Source organism: Anolis carolinensis, chromosome 1 (genome assembly GCF_035594765.1).
Source record: "Anolis carolinensis isolate JA03-04 chromosome 1, rAnoCar3.1.pri, whole genome shotgun sequence".
Taxonomy (NCBI): Eukaryota; Metazoa; Chordata; class Lepidosauria; order Squamata; family Dactyloidae; genus Anolis; species Anolis carolinensis.
In genome coordinates, this window is record NC_085841.1 from 347,722,646 (window position 1) to 347,743,887 (window position 21,242).

Here is a 21,242-nt window from a genome sequence, read left to right on the forward strand (position 1 = left end):
TAAAAAGATTAGATTGGTGCATGTGGTTGGATCATAAATATGTCACAACAGTGTGAATAATGGCAAATTATATCAAATATGGACCAGGAAAAACACAATGAATAAAGTGCATTTTCTGATGATGTAGGGTGTTGCCCTATATGTTATATTAGATTCATGAAAAAAGAAGGTAGTTGAAGAAGAAATCTAATACTGTAAAGTTGAGAGATGGTCAAATTGACTAGGCTTATACAGTCACCAGATTCTTCCAGATTTGAAGAAGGATGACAGCCTTTTATTGACTATTTAAAAGAAGAAAATAAAATAAAAATATTGGGTTTTCTATAGCACCAAGGGAAAATTACTAGGGATGCAGAAATAACAAAAAAAGAGAGAAAAAATAGAGAAGTCAGTGACAAGAATAACAGGACCCCAATGGTATCTGAGGGATCCTGGAAAATTAATCTACCAGACATAAGAAGTTTTTCTGACAAAAAGAATAGGTAGGAAGCGTAGACAAAAAGAACAGGTAGGAGTCCCTGGTGGCGCAGTGGGTTAAAGTGGTGATCTGCTGAACTTGTTGACTGAAAGGTTGGTGGTTTGAGTCTGGGGGGCAGGGTGAGCTCCTGCTGTTAGCTTCAGCGTCTGTCAACCTAGCAGTTCAAAAACATGCAAATGTGAATAGATCGATAGGTACCGTTCTGGCGGGAAGGTGACGGTGCTCTATGCAGTCATGCCAGCTGCATGACTTTCGAGGTTTCTACGGACAATGTTGGCTCTTTGGCTTAGAGAGGGAGATGAGCACCACCTCCCACAGTCGGACACGACTAGACTTAATGTCAAGAGAAAACCTTTATCTTTACTTAGGAAGCGTTAGTTAGGGCTTTCTATTTTTCACTTCTCAACATTTCTATCTCCTTTGCATCAAAACACTCTATACCAACTTTTCTATCCTGTTTTAGATTAGAAATGTTCTTTTGCCTTATTTCTCGACAAAAATGTAAGATGTAAAAAACACCCCCATTCTATATCTACTCTTGTACCCCTCCCCATTCCTCATATATTTGCAATACAAATTATATATATATATATATAAAAAAGAGAAGGCAGTTTATTGCACATTATGCTGAGCTCTATTTTTAAACATTTCCTTTGAAGGAGGTCCTCTTAGTTTTCATGGCATCAGCATATTTTTAGATCTGTAACCTTATTTCCGTTTTTCAGATAATGATTCAATTATAATGAAAACAATTTGCTGTCAAAAGAATTTGTTATAAACATAGGACACTTACAGTAAAAACAGCATGAATGTTCCCTATATTCCTACAGAACAACAAGATTAAGCATCTCAGAGTAGCCACTGGTGCACAGAAGTGGAACAGTTCAAAACTGAGCAATTAATAAAATGGAAGGGCATGGCAGCTACTGGCATTGCATTGTTTCAGATACAGCAATTCATAATTTCATAGCTATATTTTCATACATGATCATGACAAATAGCCACTGTTCAAAGTACTTACATTATCTTCTGACAATTTATCAATTGTCACCTTGGCTTCTATCAAATGGTTATTGAGGGCTATTATTTCGTGGCTTAAAGCTCTTTTTTCTTCTTCGTAATGTTGACCCTGTGAACAAAAACAATTCTGTCAACATTTTTTACCCTTACAAAGTATACTGCTCAGTGTTGTTTTCAAAGCCAAAGATAAATTGTGTGCAGTGCCTTTCTTTCCTTTCCTATATTTCTTTTCCTGCATGATGTCCCCGTTCTTACTAAAGAGCACCTGGTGAAAACAGAAAGCCTGAAGTTCAAAAAATGACACATGGCTTGGAGAATTGTCCTGTATAGCTGCACGCTGAGTCCAATGCTGGACATGGGAGATCATAAAACATGTTTACAACCTTCACTGACTATAAATTAATCATACAGTCCTCAAGTTACAAACAAGGTTCTGTAGGTTTGTTCTTATAGAGAAAGGTCAACACTCCTGTGGTGTTTGTTTTGCTGTCTGTGCCCATTCAGAAGATTTTATCTCACTTTCTGCCCCTGTGACAATTGGATTTTAAAAATGTGGCTTGTTGTGGAAACAAGGATTGGTGATAAAGCTTCAGTGGAGACATCCTTTCCTCATGATAACTCTTTCAGGACTGAATTTCTCTTCTGAGGGGTAGATTTCTCTCACTTCCTGTTATCTCACCTCTGTTTTTAACTATGAGTCATATGTAAGTTGGATGTTTGTAACTTGGGGACCGCCTGTATTTAGTTTTCCTTCCTTACTCCAGAGATTAGGTGGTCTGTGAAATTTTAGTTGTGGATTTTCTATATCAACAGGCAGTAGGATCTGATGAACTCTACAATTCTATGTTTATATGTGCTGTGGAATCAAAACATGTACTTTGTGTTCTTTCCCATCCTCCCAAATGTTCCAGAATTGCTTTTTTTCAGATTTCTTTAAGCTGGGTTGAAGTAAAAGGAAATGGCCAAGAGGTTCATGCAAAATGCAGCAAAGGCCAAGTTTCTACTCTTTGATATAGTCAAAGCTGAACAGCAAAAAGAAACGTAGCTGCTGTGATATTCTTTTGCAAGCTGCACAACAAGTATAGCAATAAGTATTGACACTGACACCATTCACCTCTTTCCTTTGAAGAAAAACATCCTATAGCTGAATTCTTGAAGTGCAGATAACTCAGAGTTATATGTGTACAATCATAGAGGACACTGCACAGGAACAATTCACTCGCTTCTAGCCCAACATCCAAGTACATCCCTCCCAGGCAGCTTTCAAGTCCTAGGATTATTTATTTATTTTCTTCATTTCTGTCCCACCTTACTGCCCTGGTTGGCTGTTTCCCAGGGATGAAGGAGGCAACTAAGGAGCATTTGTCTTGAGGAAAGGAATGTGGTCACAATTCCAGATCTCCAGCAACTTGCTATGGTATCATCTTCAGAGCCTGAAAGCTGCCTTCCAAGTGAGAGAGTATCATAGAGTTGCATGGATTCTGATGCACAATTAACGCAAAGAAACCATGAGAACTTTGTTAATACAGTAGACTATTAATTGGCACTCATAGGGATTGGTAGATGTTGGATAAATGTAGTTTCTTGTGTTGTCGAAGGCTTTCATGGCTGGGATCACAGGGTTGTTGTATGTCTTTTGGGCTGTGTGGCCATGTTCCAGAAGTATTCTCTCCTGACGTTTCGCCCACATCTATGGCAGGCATCCTCAGAGGTTGTGAGGTATGGATAAACTAAGTAAGGAAAGGAAAGAATATATATCTGTGGATTAATGCTGGCTTCCCAGTGACAAAGTACTCTTGCCACACCTTGGACTCTCCACAGATATATATTCTTTCCTTTCCTTACTTTCCTTTCCTTACTCTGAGGATGCCTGCCATAGATGTGGGCGAAACGTCAGGAGAGAATACTTCTGGAACATGGCCATACAGCCCGAAAGACATACAACAACCCAATGTAGTTTCTGCTTGTTATTATTAAAAATAAGCCTAATACCTCATGCTATACCACACCAAAACTATGTATTGAATTGATAATAATCTTGAAATACAGTAATTACAAGCAAATTTAGATAAATAAGGAAAAGATAATGCAGTGTAACATATTATAAAAACAACTTTGTGAATGCAGTATTATGATTTTTGCCAGTTGCTTGAGTTTTGGTTAACTGAGAGTCTACTATAATATATAAACATTGCAAAAAAGTACATATATGCTGCCAATGCGGATGAAGAATTTTGAGACCTAGATGATTTTACATTCATTTCATTTATTTCTTTACAGCATTTATATTCTGCCCTTCTCACCTTGAGGGGGACTCAGGGTGGATCACATTGAACACATAAAGGCAAACATTCAATGCCATAACATAGAACAGGACAGAGATGAGATGCAGGCACGGGCGGGCCTCAAACTCATGACCTCTTGGTCAGAGTGATTTGTTGCAGCTGGCTGCTAACCAGCCTGCACCCAACCATTCTTTCTCTACTCAAAATGCTATACTCACTATTTTTTGGGATTGGCGATGTGGTTCTTTGTCCCTTTCGCAGGGATATTTCCTGCCTGCCCTTCCTCAGATTAGTTCATCTTGGTGTCACTATTTATTTATTTTAAAATATATACTTTCCTAACCCAGCTTGCATTCAAACATCAAACATAAATTAAAACTACTGTCTAGTATGTGAACATTATTACATAAAAAGCAGCATTTAAGATGTTACAGAACATTACATGTGAAACTTGACATTAAACAAGTCCAGGGGTGATTTTAAAATCAAGAATACAGCATTAATGCTGACTTTCCTAGGAAGAGAATTCCACAAACATAGACCCATCCCTAATAGGGATAGACTTTTCTGCCCATCAGGTGTTGGGTGCCACTTCAGCTTCATTTATTGACTTATTTAATTTATATTCCACCTTTTTTCCTGATTGGAACCTCCTTCCGCAAGTGTCCACTACATAAGTTCAACTGGTGCAAGTCAATGTTTAAAATTTTCCTTGAATTATTGCACAAAGTATTGCACTATTCATTACTGTACACCCATAATTACAACTTCATTAGTACAAATGTTGCTTGCCCTAATCTTTCTGCTATGGAATACATAAGCACTAATGGAACAACACTGAGTCTTGTCATTCTTCTTTAGCATAACACTGGATACAGTCTACTGTCCATTTTCCTACTATCCTGCTGCCCAGCATTTGCTAGCAGACCTCTTTGCATGAGAATAATTGGGCTACTCTGTCAGTAAGTTAAATAAGTGATAGAAATAGAAGGTTATATCTCAGTTCTGATGGAGAATCTGGATAGAAGAGTCTTATATACCCAGTTGACTCCTTATTTTCTAAAAATGGAATTTCACCAAGACACAAAAGTTGTGGGGCTGTTTCATCCATACTTTTCAACACACCTTTTAGGTATATCCTGAAACTTTGTCTACTCATATTGGACAATTTAGTTGCCCGGATAATGCTTTGTTGCAGAATTCACAGGGTATTCGAGCTACAAGGTACATATTCTATGACATGGTCACCTTAAGTGCTGTAACCACTCACCAAAATCCTACATCATGGACATAGCTATGAATGTGTGATAACAGTATAGTCAGTACCATTCCACAGAGTCTTAATGATTACATTGTTGAATGGAACAACAGAAATCCTCACATGAATAAAGGAACATGCTATGTATATTGGAGCATATCCAGCAAGATTTGCATGGCAGTTTTCCGACCCAAGGGTTCAAACTCAAGAGTTTGGAAAAGTTACTTTTTGGACTACAGCTCCCAAAATCCCTCAGCAAATCTGACTAAACTAGTTACACTGGAAGTTACGAATAATAACATAAAACCTTTCTAAAGTTTGTCCAAAATGTCATGATATGAGAGATCCATGTTTGCATTTCAACCAACATTTTTTTCTGGATATAAGCAGATCTATTGAGAATCACTTTGATGTATGCAAATGGACACAAAATGGCAGAAGACTCATTGAATGATTTTATAAATACACTGACTTACCTTACTTACATCCCATGTGGACCACTATGATGTGCTCTACTCGAAGAGCGTTTAGAAACTTCAGAATGTAAAAAGAGTTGAAGCCACTGTCTTAACCGGAACAGACTTCAGAGACCATACTACTTCCCTGTTAAAATGGCCCCAAGGCTGCCATTTTGTTTCTGAGCACAATTCAAAGTGTGGGCTATGACCTAGAAAGTCCTATATGGCTCAGGTCTAGGCTATCTGGCAGACTGTATGACTCTGCCTGGATCCTGAGATCATCAGGAGAGGTCCTTCTCTCAGTCCCACCATCATCACAAGCATATGTGTTGTTGAAGGCTTTCATGGCCGGGATCACAGGGTTGTTGTATGTTTTCCAGACTGTATGGCCATGTTCTAGAAGTATTCTCTCCTGACGTTTCACCCACATCTATGGCAGGCATCCTCAGAGGTTGTGAGGTATGGAGAAACCAAGAATGCCCCCAGGCAGGAAGAAGCCAGGAGATGAAGCTTTTCAATGCTAATTAAGGTGATTATCTACAACTTTCACACTGGCCTCCAACTGACAAAGAGTTCTTCTCTCACCCTGGACTTTCCACAGATATATATAAACCTTCCTTGCTTAGTTTCTCCATACCTCACAACCTCTGAAGATGCCTGCCATAGATGTAGGTGAAACGTCAGGAGAGAATACTTCTAGAACATGGCCACACAGCCCAGAAAACATACAACAACCCATCACAAGCATAGTTGGTGTGGATGTGAGAGTGTGGTGTTTTACAGTGAATTGTTTTAAAGGGTTTTAAAAAATATTTTTAATAGCATTTCATCTTGTTAGGTGCAGTTTCTTTGCTTGAAGGACTTCTTCCTTTGAGAAATTGAGGGTTGCTCATTCATCATTCTAATGTTGATTAAAATGACAAATGAAACACTCCCAAACTTCTCACATACGTCAATATAATGCAGCATCACTGAATATTGACAGCAATGGGAGCTATTTGTCTTGTGGACCCTGAACAAATATCAGGGTTAATTATCTGGGTGTGCAGAGCACAGGGTGATGATAAAAAGGAGATTATTAAAATTGAAAAGTGGTGAACTGTTCATGCTAAGCAGCTCTTGGGTGATTTTAAAACACACCAAATCATCCTTTTTCCTTTCTTCTCAGGAAAAAAGAAAAGCCCTTTCTCTGTTTCACATACACAAACCAATTGAATCTGCCTTGTCTACATTGACTGAAGAAGGGGAATTATTGTGATGACGATGTTGTTCCCCCTTCCCCAGCAAATTGAAAAGACGTGTGTCAAAAATGGTTGTCTTGGTTTGACATGTTTCACACAAAAGAAGCCCCCATCTGGTTTCAACTAGCAGTGCAATTCCAGGGAGAGAAGACAAATAGAAAGGAAGTGTAATTGGCAAGTTATTAGCAGAAGCAAACTGGCTCAGGGCACTTTTATTTCCTTTTGGTCTATAAATGGTGCTCAAAACAAGTCAGAGTATGTGCACATTTGCTCCCAATTTTCCCCTGGATGTTAATTTGAAAGATTATGGAGATTGGACACCATTAATGAGTGTGCAAAACAGAAACGTGTATGCTAAGAGCTGAAAGACTGACTGAGATAGCAATGTGTAATTGGTTTTAATGGCTTGCCACTGGGGTTGAGTGGGTGGACCTCAGGCATGCATTTTGTATTTCCCTCCTAGTAACAGGAAATTACTAGGGAGAGAGCAATACAGTGATCTGCCCGGTCTATATCGAGGGACACAATAGTGTGGACTTCAACATGAACACGTATTCCTATTTTCAGGGAGTATTCCAGGCTCTCTTTGTAGGAAGAAGGTAAAATGAGATGCTAGTGGACCCATTGCTCAGTTATGGATAAAGATGCTGTTGTGATGGAGTCTTCAAGTAGAGATCCTACTAGTTGTATTAGAAGAGGCAGGAAAACTGCTCGTGAGCAAGACTCTGATGAGGAGCAACAAAGGAAGAGAATCCAGGAAATACTTATGAAGTCCTCTGATGATGATACCTTTGAGGGTTTTGAAGGGGATTGTGGGACTGGGAGTCAGGAGGATGGGATGTCAGACTCTGGGAGTGAGGTGATGGATTGGACTAAGTTTCAGGAGATCCGGGAGATTCTTGAGGAGCCCACAAGCAGTGGTACATTTGAGGGATGGCACGGAGAAGATACAGATGGATCCTGGGGAGTTATGGGTTTGGATAGAAGGTGGTCTGGCTGGAGAGATCGTAGAAGGGCTGCAGCTGGAGGTGGGGCGTTGGGTGACTCCAGCTCTGATGAGGATTTGCAGCAACCAGCTGTGGATGGGGCGTTGGCTGGCTCAAGTTCAGAGGAGGACTTGTAGATAAAAGTAAGTTTGTTGCTAATGTAACTTTGCAATTGGCAAGGTGTTTTGTTGGGTGCTTTTCGGGATCTCTGTTTCAGAAGACGTGTTTGGAAGACTGCTTTGGGACCTGCCGGCTTGCCTCCGTCGCTTTGGCTCTTTGTGTTTACCTTGGACTGGAATTCGGTGACTGTGACTTCTCCCTAACGACGCGGACCGGACGTGGCAGCTGTGACTTCTCCTTTACAACGTGGTTTTGCTTTAGCAACGTTTTGGGGCATTGTGTGGCCATTGGTCACTGTGGGTTACTGCTGGTAGCTTTCATGTGTTTGTTTAGCTCCAACCAGCAGGTGGAGCGAGTTTCCAGCCTTTTCAACTAAGTTTGTTTTAATCTGGATTATTTCCCAGGATAATCCAGATTATATCCCAAGTTTGGATCTTTTGAGTTCTTTTTGGACATTGTTACCTCAAACTGAAGAGAAAGTGTTTTGAGCCTCCTTTTGGTTGTTCTGTAGGCTCTTTTGTGTTGTTTTTGCAATAAACTGAGTTGTTTATATTGGCTGGCGTCTGACTCGTAACAGATGCTGACCAACAAAAGTCTCAGTACAAGGCTACTTGTTTCTGTATATGGGGAGGTTTTTCTGTGTTTGATCAGAACCATCCCTGCAATGGTAGAGTACGGCTATTGTTGTTGCTATTTGCCATCAAGTCAACTTCAACTTATGGCAGTTATCGGAATGGAAGACCTCCCTAACCCCTGTTATGAGATGCTCTGGTCAGGGCCATGGCTTCCTTGATCAAATTAATCACCGCGAAGTACAGACTTCTTTTCCAACCACTTTCCACTTGACCAGGCACTAGCAAATTTCTCAATGAGTAATGTCATTTCATGATATGTCCAAAATCTGACAACTTCAGTTTAGTTATTTTTACTTCTAGTGAAAGTTTCGGCTGGATGGCTCTGCAATCTCATCCATTTGTAGCCTCATCACACTAGAGAAAAAATCCGCTTGAAATCCAGTTTCTGCCTCCTGCAGAACTCTGGGGTTTGTAGTTTAGGGTAGCCTTTTAGTTTAGTTGTAGCCTTTAACAACCTCAATAAACTACAAACCTCAGAATTCTGCTGGAGGCAGAAACCGGATTTTAAGTGGATTTTTTCCTCTAGTGTGAGGAAGTAATACTTTCCACAGAACTCTTCTCCAGCATCACATTTCAAATGAATTCTTCCTATCATCTGTCTTTACCATCCACTTTTTACATAGACATCATAAATAGAAAACACTTTGAGATGCCTAATGCCACTAATATCCAAATCCTTGCTTGACATCATTAAAATGCTGTGATACTTAGGAATTGTCAAATTAAATTGTGGATTTAAACCTGGAAAAATAATGAGTTTGTTCCATTAGCTCATGCTATCGAGAAGCATCTTCATAAGTATTTCTATCTCTTTGGTAAAATAATTGAAGACAGTGTGAACAAGACCTAAACATGTTAATTTATGTAAGCAACAAAATTAGCAGGCAACAAAAGCAATGCTTTTGCTTTGTAACTGTGATCAAGAAATGCAAAGCTTTAATGCAGATTAAAGCAATTAACAGTCCTTTAGTTGTTCCTGGATTTCAGGCCCCATAATCTCTGATCACTATTATGCAGGCCAGGGTTGATGGGAAATGTAGTCCCACAACTCATACCACCTTGCTCACTGCAACTTGTGTTTCTTTTACTAGGCCATCTTATACATATCTACTGAGTTCAGTTTGGTTTACTTCCAGGTATGGGAGCAAAAAAAAAATCAAGACAAAGCACTTTGTTTCACTGTTGGTTTATGACATAGAACTAAGCTCATACAATATTTCACTTTTCATCCCCAGTGAACTCAGTATAATTTGCTTCAATGTAGGTATGTGTAAGGATACATTGAATATTTCTCTCATTTTGCTTCCACCTCCATCACAAACACTTCTTGTTTTCTCCTATTTTGTTGGTAATTTCAAATATGAAATCACCAACAAATTTTGCATCCATACATATTCCAATGTATTTCCCCCATTCAATAAATAATAAATAACTGCCATCCATTCATGAATAAGTTTATGAGCATTAGTTTTCCCAGTGTGGATGTGTAAAAGTACAGCAATTTACCTATAAGTAAAACTTGTCATGGCTTTGACAGCTATTTCTTGACAACTGGTTTAAATTCATACTTTCAGTTTTATTTTTTGAGAACATTGTTTTTAAGAAACACTGCAATAAAAATTTGCCAATGTTTTACATCACTTGTGTCTTAACAGCAGTCCAACATGCACAATTTTAATCAAGGGTGATGGTTTTTCTACCTTTTCTTTTTACTATAAATTTTTATTGTGATATATGAAAAAGCAACAACCACATACAATCTTCAAGATCCAACAATCAAAATGCAAGTATTATTTCCCCTGCCCCACCACCTCCCCATTCCCACCCATGAATCATCTCCCATGACTTCTGACACCACACCATATGAAACTAGTATCTAACAAAAATCTGTCCTTATCATTACACTAATAAATCCCCCATTCAGCTATTTCAAAATTTTTGTCTTCTTTTTCAAATACCCACTGCTGAAAAAGCCTTCCCTAAATCTCCTGGACCTTAATAATTACAGACCAGTCTCTAACCTTCCTTTTTTGGGTAAAACGATTAGAAAGGCAGTTTCCCTCCAATTTCAAGCACACTTCCTTGACCTATTTCAAACCGGCTTCAGAGCAGGATACGGAGTTGAGACTGCCATGGTCACCTTAGTAGATTATCTTTGTCTTAACATTAACAAGGGATGTGGGACTCTGTTGGTGCTTTTAGACATCTCAGTGGCTTTCAATACCATTGACCATGGTATAATTCTGGAATGCCTGGGGAGTTTGGAAATTACAGGCACCGTGCTGCAGTGATTCCAGTCATACTTCTCAGGCAGGTTCCAGATGGTGGTGTTTGGAGATAGCTGCTCCTCATAAAAGGAGCCATTCTATCCCCAAGGCTTTTTAATATTTATATGAAACAGCTGGGAGAGATAATCCGTAGGCATGGGGCAGGGTGTTATCAGTATGCTGATGACACCCAAATATTTTTCTCCATGCCTTCAAAAACAGTCTCAGCTAAGGATAGCATATCTCCTTTGAATAAATGTCTGGAGGAGGTAATGGGCTGGATGAGGAAAAACAAATTGAAACTGAATCCAGACAAAATAGGGGTGCTTGCCATCAGGGGTCATAATCTGGGTGTAAATATGTGTCAACTAATTCTGGATGGGATTACATTCCCCCTAAAAGACTGTGTTTGCAGTTTGGGAATGCTCCTGGATCCGTCTCTCCAAACGTCAGCACAGTTTGATGGGTTGATACGCCAACTACACCCCTTCCTATTTATTTATTTACATCACTTTTACCCCGCCTTTCTCTCCGAGGAGACTCAAAGCAGCTTACAGTAAATGGCAAAAATTCAATGCCTAAAAACAATGTAAAAACAACAATTCATATAAAACAATCTACAAAACAACAGTTCATATAAAACAGATACCATTACAAAATAAAATCACATTATATAAAATTTTAAGAATGTCCAAGATTAAAATCCATTCATCCAGAATCCTCAAGTCTTTGTACAGGTCATGTAAAGTCCATGTTCTCATTCATTAAAAGCTTGCGTGCACAACCATGTCTTTAGATTTGAAGGACCTAAAGATTTTGGTGCATGCACTGGTAATCTTAAGGTTGGACTTCTGCAATGCACTTTACATTGGACTGTCTTTGTACCAAGTTTGCAAACTCCAGTTGGTTCAAAATACAGCAACCAGATTGGTCTCTGGAACATCCAGGAGTGAGCATATTACATCTATCCTAAAGTCACTCCACTGGCTGCTAATGAAACTACAAATCCCAGGATTCCATCGAAGGAAACTACAGCAGTTTATGTGAAAGCACGATTCTATAATTGTATAGTGTGAAAGAGTCCTTGGTTCCCATTCATTTCTCAGAGGACAAAAGGAAGTAGATATTCAAGACTGCTGATCACAGAAAGGTTACTTGACTTGCTGGTCTATTCCAGCCTCTCTCGTTTGACCCTTTAGGAAAAGGGTGTGTGATATTATTGGAACAGCCTTAGTAAATAGCTTTACCTCTCCCGCAAAGCATTTTATTTGGCAAGAACAGTAGATCTGGGAAAATCTAATTTTGAGAAAGTAAGTACCTTCAATCTGACCCAAATGCTTTTAGACATCTTGAACTATTTATGGATATTGCCTTTAAGACTACGTGAAGAAGAACATTGCAACTGGAAATCGTATCAAAGAATTTCATTTATTTGGTATAATCTTTATGGATTTCATTACGAAAGCTGAAGATCACAAAAACTTATGCCAAATAAAACTTCTTGGTCTTTAAGGTGCCCAGATTTCCAGTAGGAAGCCAGGTTAGATGGCTGAAATTGAAACCAAAGCAGACCCCTTCCCCCTGGAAATGTTTGGACATCTTAACCATCTTAGGTAGACTATGCTTGAAGATATGTACTGTATATTAAAAAAAGGCAATAATGAAAGATACCATTAGACTGTTCTCTAATTATGTTTTTTTTTTTTTTTACTATTTGTACTATTCTTTTACGTAAATGTATGATTACCCAAGTGATTTGAACATCCGCTGAGCTATTTGGATGAATAGGGTCATGCAGAATTAGCCTTTTCTGTGTATACTTATGGTAAGGTCTCATGAAGCAGATTCCAAAGCTTGAATAAATGTACTTTGTTATGCTGACGTAATATCACTAGGATCCTAACCTAAGCTGTACTAATATAAATGAAATTAACAGTGCAAGACACATTCAAATGTAAATCCTATTGTGTTCAATGGATTAATAAGATGCAACTGTTATTTGGGCCAGAGTGTTCTGAAGTTTCCTTACACAATTATCTAGAAAATAGAATGCAAGATCAAACATCACAAAAATAGGTTGTAAGCTAACAGTGTTATATACACCATAAACTGGAGTTCCTTCATCCTCATATGAGCTCCCTCTCTGCTCTATTGTAGTACAGTTGATTATAGCAGTGAAAATCGCCTCTTCAATGAAGAGTGGCTATTTTTGTATTTTTAATACTATAGAAGGAGCTCTATTTTCAGTTTGACAAAATGATGGAGAGCATTAGATCTGTTTCATGGCTGCTTTGCTTATTGCAACAAAATTGCCAGCTTTCAGCTATCTCGAGCCTCAACGGCAATGGGTTAATAGTAAGCTGAAAGCTCAGGGAGAGATTATAACAGTGGTGTAAAAATAGACCTCCATAATAGAGAGCGGAGTGAAGTTTTTTTGTTTATTTTGCAAAGCAAACACATTGATCCCCTGCTTTAAGGATCATCCCTGCTTTTAAAATGAATGCTATTCCAGAGCCTATTGCATATGTCCTTTATTTATATACATGTTTTGCTACATAGTCTCACACGTCATTTCTCCTTGCTTTCAGTTTGCTAACAGAGCTCAACTTCCCCTCATTTTGTAGATTCTAGATGTGTTGGAGAAAACCCTGCCTCACTTCCATGGCTATTGGATGCTGTAAGGTTGGGAAAGGTGAACATCCATCATGTCATTCCTGGATGGCCAACCATAACCCATAGCAGCTGTAATTAGATATTTTTAAAGTAAGAGATGAACACCCAGGGAAGGTCTCTGGACAGCATTCATATTTTAACACCCCCAGACCACATACCCATGTCCTCCAACTGTCCCAATTTGGCCAGTACAATCTTGATTAATTCTGTTTTTACATTTTTTTTTTCAGGTGCTTCCTCTCACTTTCCCCATTTGTCCTCAGCAGACTTCAATGGTTGCCACCCAAGATCAAGATGTAAAAGTATTTTGCAATGACATTCACTGGAGTTAGGGGCACTGGACCACCATGAAAATGAAAAAACTGCAAATAAAGAAATTGCTAATTTTTAAAACCTGAAATAATACTTCTCTTGAAATTTTTAGCTTTTCTAGCATGACTTCTACTAGAAGTCGACTACAGAATTGCACCAGAGGAACTAGAGATTCCTATGGAGGTGCTCGCTTTAAAAATCCCAATGTTGTCCATTATGACTGGAGAATGTTGACTTTAGAGTCACACTGGAGGACATAAGAGATTCATAAAGGGAATATTTTAATCTGTACATAATCAAATCTACAAAAGTCAAAACCGCAAATGTGGAAGGATGATTGTAATTTGACAGGAAGGTGGAATCTTGCCCTTTCCTGTAAGTTCAGGCAAAAGCAAACTGCTGCAGCCTCTCCTCATTTACACTTTTTACCATCTTAATCATACTGTGATGGTCAATGATCCACACTTGTCCTGTAAAACATTGGAAGGCATGCATACCCCACTGGAGAAAAAAAAGGTACCGTGGACCAATAGCAGGTCTGGATTTCTAGTAGCTTTAAAATGCAGAATCCTACTCCCCATGGGAATTCTGACCATGCAGTTCTCCATTCTAGGGTCTATTTTTATTCAGCCATGGAGTCTTAGAAAGAGACCTTATGGGTCATACGATCTTTACTCCGGTTGTACAGGATCTAGTATTGTTGGTAACTTTTTGAGAGAATGGCAGACTTCTTGTCTTGCTAAGGTTCAGTGAGCACAACAACCTTCAGAAGTCAGTAAGGTGATTGGTTTAATGTTGGCTGAAGTGGGTTGGCCACCAAAAAGTCCAGCCCATCTCTGTTCATTACAACTCAATACTCTGGCCGACTTCACAAGAGTGTTGCAAGGACATAGTATGAAAAAGGGCAGAGAAGACACAACTCTTTTGACCTCATCACACGGCCAGTGGTGCAATGGGTCAGCAGGACTGCTGACTGACAGGTCAGCAGTTTGGATCCGGGGAGACCAGATGAGCTCTCTCTGTTGGCTCCAGTTCCCCATCTGGGGATATGAGAGAGGCATCCCACAGGATGGTAAAACATCAAACATCCAGGCTTCCCCTGGGCAATGTCCTTGCAGACGTCCAATTCTCTCACACCAGAAGCGACCAGAAGTTGCTTCTGACACACACAAAAATCACATGGCTGCTAGAATTGCCACGTGTAGCTTCCCCCCATTGCTTCCTAGGCACTATGGGAAGTCTCCCGTGTTGTCGTGGTGGCAGCATGTGCTGGCTCTGCCCTAGATCATCAACGGAGTCCCTGTTCCTGTGCTATATTTGATGGAATTGGCGAGCTCTGTGGATGATCTAGGGCTCAATTGGCATATGTTGCCAGAAAAAGCACTGTCTGATGAGGTAATGACACTAATTTGAAGAAAGGCAGGTTACAAATGTCTGTCAAATAAAGGAATAATAAATAAAGTAATAGAGTTGAGAAGACTAAGGAGAAATTTGGGCACAATTACACTGAAGAATTAATGCAATTTTGTATCACTTAATTGCCAGGGCTTAATGCTATGGAATCGTGAGACACCAGATAAGGCTAAACCTTGTAAAACTATAGCTTCCATGATTTCATATCATTAAAGTGGTGTCAAACTGCATTAATTCTACAGTGATGATGCATTTATAATAGTATTCTTTGAATATTCTTGAACCATACAGATGCTTGTTATGCAAAAGATGAGAATGTATATATACAAATGGGAAACAAGCAGATTTTGGTTAATTATTATGACAAGCATCCTGAGTCCCCTTGGGGAGATAGGGAGGAATACAAATAAAGTATTATTATTATTATTATTATTATTATTATTATTATTATTATCATCATCATCATCATTATCATCATCATCCTAAAGCAAAAGGCTTTTTTATAGTGGAGGAAGCAAATTCTTTTTTTATGAAATTCACTGAAGCAGAGGTTGTACAACTATCTCTGAGGGGTCTGATGTTGCATCCAGCCAGTACAGTAGAAGTAGAAGGCTTCATTAAACTAAATAACCTCCAGTGCAGATACTGGGAGCTTATGACTTCTCTGTGGGTAAGGAAGTAAATCTACTCAAGGTTTTGTCCAGCCTTTAAAGCACATATGTCAAACGCAAGGCCTGCTACATCATTTTATGTGGCCCATGAGGCTTTCAATGTCATGTTACAGGTATATCGTCTGACAACTATAAACAGCCCTTTGAAGGCAACCATAAGGCTGATATGGCCTTTGGTGAAAATGAGTTTGACAGCCCTGCAAGTTTAAAGAATCTCCCAAGGGTCCTGATCCTAATCTGAATGTAGAATTCAGTACCATTTTAAATCAGGAATGAAACACAGACTCACTATACAGCTACCACTAAACTAAACATAGTGTTGTACCAGATGACTTAGTATGAGACAAGAAAAGTTGCTTTGTGAGACTACAACTCACGTCCTGGTGGGCCATGTTCATATGTTTGGGGGTTCTGAGAGTTGTAGACCAAAAAAAGTTTATTTTCTCAGTTCTAAGGCAACTTTCTGTGTTTTCAATCAGAATTGGAACATCTATGAGAGATTCAAAATGACAATCCTTTCAAGACAAGCTCCTTATTATTTCCCGAGATTCAAAAATGTCCACTTTTGGAAAAGGCAAAGGTTTAAGATCAGCTGCAGATTTGTGTTGATCTTTTCTTGCCTTTGCCTAGCTCTGATCTCAGCTGATTGGCAGATACCAGCCCTCTGTCCCTTTCATTCCTATTAGCATAATACCACATACACTTTGAGTACTGCAACAAGATCCCTCATTAAAGATTAAAGGTTTAGAATGATGTGCAGGTCTTTTGATATATATATATTTTTTTAAAAAACCTGCTTTATGATCTCATTTAATATTATTTTCAACTTCAATATCTTCAGAACCCCAAAGCTACTTTTATAAGCTGGACTCAAAGATCAAATAGAATTATTAGGCCAGAAAGTTTCGACTTGTCCTGGATGGGGTTACAATCCATGAAGACACAGATTTACAGTTTGGGTCTATTTCTGGATTCAGCTCCAAACCTAGAGGCTCAGGTTTTTGCAGTGGCCAGGAGTGCATTTGCAGAATTAAAACTAAAGTTCCAACTGTGCCTGTTTCTAGAGATCTATTTATTTTATTTATTTACAGTATTTATATCCCGCCTTTCTCACCCCGAAAGGGACTCAGGACGGATCACAATGCATATATACATGGCAAACATTCAATTGCATTGAGATGTCTGATATGGCAAAGGTGACATGTGCCTTAGGACTTTATTGCACAAAGCTGCAATTCCATGGCAAGTGTGTGATCACCGATAGTGGCATGAACATCCTTGCTATCACATGTCTCTGCACTTACAAAATTGCATCAATTTGATGGGGTGTTGTCCCATGCCCCTACTTCTGCAGAGCCTTGTACACAACTCTCCCACTGTGTCATAATATTTATTTAAATCATTTTTAAGCAATTTCAGAATTTCTGTGAAGAAAAATTGAAATAAACCTTTAAATAAAACCAATACTGCCTCAGAAATAGTGAGGGAGAGAAGAAAGAATAGGAAAGGAGAAGAATCCTGGCACCTGACTTCATTTCAGTGCTAAGGCCCTTTCCACACAGCTGTATAAAATCCACATTGAATTGGATTATATGGCAGTGTGGACTCAGATAACCCAGTTCAAAGCAGATATTGTGGATGATCTGCCTTCATATTCTGGGTTATATGGCTGTGTAGAAGGGCCCTGACATGACAGTACAATCGTGCTATGGTCCCATCACACCAGGAAGATGACAGGAACTTTACATGGTTGGCAGCTATTGATGGGTTCTCCAGTCAATAGCAGGGGATAGATTCATCATGGAGAGGAGACGGCACTCCAACAATGGGATGTCCAAAGCATCATGCACCAAACTTGCTTCAATGCTGGTTGGCCTCCTTTGCAAAAATAGAGTTCTGAGTCATATCCTGTTTGGATTAATATAACATACTGTAGGTAGGGCTCCCTTTGAAGAATGTTTGGAAACTTCAGCTGGATCAAAGGACTTCAGCCAGATTGCTAACTGGGCCTGGCAACAAAACCCCCTCATTTTGCTGGCTACCTGTCTTTTTCTGAGTGCAATACAAAGTGTCAGTTATGACCTATAAGGCCCTATATGGTCCAATTCCAGGACATCTGAAGAACTGTATCTTCTGATATGAGCCTCCATGCAATATGGCCACTACATTTGGACAGTGTCTGTAAGCATTTGTTTATTTACACATTTATTAGGTTTGAATTCCCCTATGACAACATTCATTTTGCACCATCTCAGAATAGAAAGGGGTTTTTTTTAGAAGTCTGAGATGTGACACATTTCAGTACAGGAAAAAAACCCATGAACAGTGCTTACCCTATCTTAGTGAAAACAGAATAAATAATGTAGTGACGTGGTTGCAGTCCCAAGTCAGGGTACAAGGAACATCAAGTTACTTCAAAGGAATTCAAGGGCCAGATAAACTATACTCCAGAGCTATTTCCTCCCTATCTGTATTTTCAGACATCCCCCCGTTTTCACTTGTGTCTTATGAAACAAGTACAGTTCTCATATAGAATATAAAAATAGCGACCTGTGAAATAGTTAGGTATAAGTTTTTGTTCCTCAGTCTTTAGTCTGAATTGCTATGCAGCTGTGAATTCAGTGAGCCTTAACTGGAGGGCTGTTGGAAGGCTAGGGGCAAATGTAACATTTTGCATGTTATAAATGTGAGTGAGGACAAAGGACAGTCCGTGAGTTGTATGCAGCCACCAAGATCATTTTTGTGTCCCATTTTTGTGTCTCAGAGGTAAATATTGTTTTTAATTTATCTGCCCTCCCCCCCAAAAATATGTAGAGGGTAATTTGATCAGATATTTAGGTTCCTTCAGACTGCTTTTGAAAACGAGAAAGAGGAGGTGAAGTGGCAGTAATTTCTGGGTAATTTAATATTGTTTAAAAGGCTTCTCCAGTCAAGATACAAAAGTGGCCAAAAACATGAGAAAAATTACCCCAATCCTCCATTATCTCTGAATGTTGGGGGCATCCAGGTGTCAAGTGTCAAAGGGGTACTGAATTTAAACTTTCTACTAAACAAACAAAATTTTAGATTAAGAATTGGTGAACATCATAAAGAACATTAATAGTATATATTGGCATAGAAGAAAAAACCCCCGAATGGTATAAAAATTGACAAGGTAACCATTTCTTTTCCACAGTTTATAGTCACCTTATGGACCCCAAGTGACTAACCCAAAGTGTTGTTTAAACGGTTTAGAAGGGAAAGTAGCTAATAGGAGCCCAGCGTTGGTGTCTGTATGATCAACCAAGTAGGACTCATGTGTCACAATGGTATTGTTTTTCTCTCTCTAGATAATTTATTTTCCTTGTATTCATTGATTTCCCTCCCCTGTGTATCATGCCTTCATCTCATATATTTAGTTCCCTGTTTATCTGCTGTTTTAAATTAATCATCACCTGTGAAAAACCTGCAATCTTTAGTTGCATCCTTTGCCCCTCCGAACCTAGCTGATAAGATTTCAGATGACATTGACAGACTGGTGGCTTAACCAAATTATTTTACACAGTGATAAATTTAGATAGAAAAAGAATCAGATGTACAAATATAGGATGCATGACCCTTGGCTTCAGAATATGGTAGTATGCATGAAAAGGAAGAAGGGTCTTAGCAGACCACAAGATAAGTGTGAGTCAGCAGTATGATGCATCTGAAAAAAGTTAGTGCAATTCTAGGGTGAGTCATCTGTGCTACGGAGTCCAGATCAAAGGAAGTGATACTACCAGTGTATTCATTTTGGTCAAATGTCACCGGGAGTACACTGACCAATTCTTGGGACCACAGTAAGAAAGGATGTCAGCAAATTGGAATATGTTCAAGTTGTAGACGAAAACACCTGGGGACCCCCAGGTTGAGAACTGCTGTGATAAGCTATGATGTGGAAGATGGAGCAAACATTTTTTTCTCCTGCTAGAAAGAACAATATTCAAAGCAATGAATTCAAATTTCAAGAAAGAAGTTTTAGCTAAACATGCTGGTGACCTCCTGATGATAACAACTGTTTGGTAGTCAAACAAAACCACTACAGAATTTGCTTGACTCTTTTTCAATAAAGACTTTAAAGCAGAGGACAGAGAACAAATTTTCAGCTCTGGATTTCTGAACTATCAGAGAGTTGGACTACACGGAACTTGAGGTACCTTCAAGCCCATGGTTGTATAAAACTATATCTGCTGTGTGCCGTCAAGTCATTTCTAACATATGGCAACTCTATGGCGAAGCTATTGTGGGGTAACTTTTGGCAAGATTTGTTCAAAGGAAGTTTGCCTTTGCTTCTCTCTGACAGCAAGAGAGTTTGATTTGTCCAAGTGGGTTTTCACAGCTGAACAAGGCTTCAAACTGTTCTCCAGAGCTGCAGCCCCATGCTCAAACCACACTGGCTCTCATCTATTTGAGAAATGTTTGCAAACACAGTTTAATCGATGGGACAAATTCACAGGAAGGTATACAGAAACTCTGTACAAAAAGGCACATTTTTATATTTTGAAAAGGTGTACAAAATATGCATGCATTTCCATACTGAAAGAGGAAAAACCTCTCAGTTTAATGTGGAACTAGTAGAGATCGCAAATGGTACTGGGATTCCAAGTACTACAAGGCAGACTATATATCTCTAATTGCTTGAGTACAGAAGCAAGCAAACAGGCAGATGTTTCTAACAATTCTCAAAGAATCACCACAAATCTGAGGCTCTAACCACCCACACCTGTTTTTGAGCCTTGCAGATGTAATGCTTTGCCAGATTCAGTCTTTCATCTGTTTCATCTGTTTCAACAACCCACAAATATAGGTTTGATTCAAAGTCTTCACTAGGATTCTGATTATCAAAGTCAGCTGCACTGATTGACCATTCATTGATGGTCATTGTCTCATAACCCACACCTAGACTGAGAAGAAAGCTATTTCTATACTTTGTATAACTGAACAGCGTGAGTCACAAAACACACACTGGTAGACATTCTCCCACCATCATCTTTTCAGAATGTAGTAACAGTATGCATAATGTTCTTTTAAATATTTCAAGTGAGTCACTTTCCTAGCAGAAAATCTAGCAAACAATAAATACAATAATGAAGGGCTACCTTCAGCTTTTCCTCTACCAGCTGCAATCAGATGCTACAGGCAAATGTACAAGTGGACTCTTTTTGTAGAAATTCCTGTTTCCTGTGATCCCAAACCTGAACAGTTTTGTGTTGATCAGTTAAGAAGATAGACATGGTGAACTGTTTCCATATACTGAGATAGCAATATTGGTATGCAGGAGTATACAGAATGACCCCTATATGACAAACACTTAGGATGGATGATATTAAATCCATGGCTAAGGATTTATAGAGCAGAATTTTGTTGGTGGTGCTTGTTAGTGTAATCTTCCATTATTACAGCATAT

General features: G+C 39.0%; 1 protein-coding gene across 10 annotated transcripts in view; it reads right to left on the reverse strand.

Moving 5' to 3' along the window:
• Window positions 1-21,242, reverse strand: part of begain (brain enriched guanylate kinase associated) — a 267,699-nt gene that overhangs the window by 12,292 nt on the left and 234,165 nt on the right. For all 10 annotated transcript variants that reach the window (XM_008116922.3, XM_008116927.3, XM_008116925.3 and 7 more), the window contains one exon: window positions 1,500-1,607. In XM_008116922.3, coding sequence (XP_008115129.2) covers window positions 1,500-1,607 — 108 coding nt within the window. The remainder of the gene's footprint in view (window positions 1-1,499; window positions 1,608-21,242) is intronic.